The sequence below is a fragment of the Epinephelus moara genome, chromosome 4 (assembly GCF_006386435.1).
Source record: "Epinephelus moara isolate mb chromosome 4, YSFRI_EMoa_1.0, whole genome shotgun sequence".
Lineage (NCBI taxonomy): Eukaryota > Metazoa > Chordata > Actinopteri > Perciformes > Serranidae > Epinephelus > Epinephelus moara.
The window spans coordinates 22,635,765-22,638,646 of NC_065509.1; the positions used below are offsets into that span (position 1 = coordinate 22,635,765).

At 40.2% G+C, this 2,882-nt stretch overlaps 2 protein-coding genes across 12 annotated transcripts in view; both read left to right on the forward strand.

Moving 5' to 3' along the window:
- The window catches only part of LOC126388510 (protocadherin gamma-C5-like), a 329,671-nt gene that overhangs the window by 170,710 nt on the left and 156,079 nt on the right, over positions 1 to 2,882 (forward strand). The window contains exon 1 of one of the 11 annotated variants that reach the window (XM_050041642.1): positions 1,302 to 1,558. The exons of the other annotated variants lie outside the window; for them this stretch is intronic. Within the exon in view, the coding sequence (XP_049897599.1) occupies positions 1,444 to 1,558 (115 nt within the window). The 5' untranslated portion in view covers positions 1,302 to 1,443. Of the gene's footprint in view, positions 1 to 1,301; positions 1,559 to 2,882 lie in introns of those variants that run through there. 11 annotated transcript variants of the gene reach the window in all.
- LOC126388515 (protocadherin gamma-A8-like) overlaps positions 1 to 2,882 on the forward strand; it is a 24,658-nt gene that overhangs the window by 17,010 nt on the left and 4,766 nt on the right. The window lies entirely within an intron of this gene.

Genomic DNA, 2,882 nt, shown 5'->3' on the forward strand with positions numbered 1-2,882 from the left:
AATTACGAGGTGTGCAGGACGACAGACTCCAGAAAGAGTGACTGTAAGTTCGGCAGAGCCGGTAGTCAGAACGTGCTGATAATGGACCCCAGTTCTACAGGGACGATGCAGCGGATACAGAGTGACAAGAGCATCCTGGATGAACCAGACTCTCCTCTAGAGGTGAGTCAAATATTTTAGCTTTGTATGCCTGGCCCCTTTATTCTCTTTCTAGTTGCAGTGATGAAAGTCGTTGCAATACATGCAGTCTTTTTAAGCACCATGGACAGCACATCACTTGCCATCGCCAAATAGAAATGCTATGCTTGTTAAAGTCTCAGTAGTCACAGCTTCAGAAAGAACAGGATCCTGATTGAATCTAATATGAACTTTACTATGTTACTTTATTTTATTTTACTTTTTTTTTTTTTGCTTTAGTGCTTTGTCGGGAGAATAAGTTGTATCAATAATGTTTCACCAACAGGTGTCTGCGCAAAGTTTACTGATGCTCTGAGATGGTAGATATAATGTGCTTGCTTGGCATAGAATGATGCTGTCAGTATGGTTTACATTAGGCATTAAGTGACCCTCAAGAGTTTATATTGGAATACAGTCACAGTAATAAATTTATGAAAATATCAATACTGAACAATATCATAACGCTGATGCCGGATCCCCCGCATCTTTTGGCTGAACAATATTAAAGTGATTATCTTTCCTCCTGCGTTTGCACAGCAGATACCGTTTAACATGTCCTACCATGGATGTTTTGGCTATCAGCGTACTTAGAGGCAAGTACTGAAACCCTTACAAGCTATGAAATCGTTGTATAAAATTACGGATATGCTTGAAGGGTTTAAACATACATATTTTCAGATTACATTTTTACTTGCTCTATTGTACCTCTCTTTTTTTCTGTAGCATCAAGTGTAGTTATATGTGAATTGTTTTAGAAATAGATTTCATTTTCTTGGCAGTGTTGTTTTTTTTGTGTGTGTGTTTGTGTGTGTGTGTGTGTGTGTGTGTGTGTGTGTGTTTTACTTTAACACACGATCTTGAATAATACATTGTGCCGACCTCAAACGAGCTTTAATGTACAAATCCTTTATGGAAATACATTCTGGTGTGATTTCCACAGGAGGTAGAGATGTGTTCCGTTTGTCTGCTTCAGTTGGAAAGAGACCGTGTTGGATGTTCATCTTTTCGACTCTAAGGGACGCTGTTGGTCAATGAAATAATTTCTGTGTTGTGACGTTTTCCAGTCCACCCCCTGACTGACTATACTGTGAAGAAGGCACTGTGTGTTCTGTTGAGGTTTAGGGGACGTGAGAGAGAACATGGTCTCACAGAATTACATGTAAAAGCTGAAGAGTTGTTTTGATGTAGGCAATAATCGGATATATCATAGCCAACTTTACCCTCATATCAACTGGATATCGATCATCTTTTTGATTCTTTGTTGCCATGATGGCAACTCGAGGATCCCTCGCCTACATCTGCGCAAGATGGCGATTGTTTTGTGGATTGCGACGGCAAATAGGACTGCTTATGTTGCTGCTTCATGTGGTGAACATGGTAGGTGGTCAGATTCGTTACTCTATACCAGAGGAGATGAAGAAAGGCTCTGTTATCGGTAATGTAGCGCAAGATCTTGGTTTAAATCTGAGGAGGCTCCGTTCTGGGCGGGCCCGTATCGTGACCGGAGAAAATATCCACTACACCGAGCTGAAGACAGACAAAGGGATTCTAGTCGTGAATGAGAGAATAGACCGAGAGCAGCTTTGTGGAGACGTGACACCGTGTAGTTTCAGCTTTGAGGTGATTTTAGAAAACCCGATTGAATTACACAGAATAACTGTTGAGGTTTTGGATATAAATGATCATGCTCCCGTTTTCCCAAATAACGACAAGCCTATCAGTTTTGAAATAAGTGAATCAGCTGCAGTCGGTGTACAGTTTCCACTGCAGACCGCAGAGGATCTAGATGTGGGTCAAAACGCGTTGCAAGATTATATTTTATCACCCAACGAGAATTTCATTTTGAAACAGCATTCAAATCCAGACGGAAGTAAATATGTTGAAATGGTGCTCCAGAAGCCTTTAGACAGAGAGCGACATCCCCATCTGTCTTTAAAACTAATCGCAGTTGACGGAGGAACACCACAGAGATCTGGGACAGTTAATATAGATGTTACTGTTTTAGATGCCAACGACAATATTCCGGTTTTTAACCAATCAGTGTATAAAGCATCCGTCATGGAAAACACGATTAAAGGCACCAGTATTATCACAGTAAATGCCACAGACGCTGACAGTGGTTCATACGGACTCATTACTTACAGTTTGTCGAAGACAAAAGGAAATGCAGCAAATATTTTCACTATTGATGAAACCACCGGAAAAGTTTCTGTGTCTGGTCAGATAGATTATGAAAGAGACAGAAAATACGAGGTGAGAGTAGAGGCAAAGGATCAGGGTGGCTTAATCGGAACAAGTAAAATTATAGTTGATGTGACTGACATCAACGACAATGCCCCAGTTATTAATATTATGTCGTTTTCCAGCCCTCTGTCTGAGGATGCGCCTCCTGGTACAACTGTGGCTGTTTTCAATATAAAAGATGCAGATTCTGAGAATAATGGTCAAATAAAATGTTCCATAGATGGTAAACTTCCTTTTAAGATCGAATCATCTCTAACAAATTATTACAATCTGATCTCAGATCAACATTTTGATAGAGAATCAGTCTCAGAATATAACATAACAATAACAGCCACTGATCTGGGGTCTCCCCCACTTTCTAGCTCCACAATATTACACCTTAAAATTTCTGACGTAAACGACAACGCCCCATTATTTGATAAAAGCAGTTACTCTGCTTACATCACAGAGAATAACTCCCC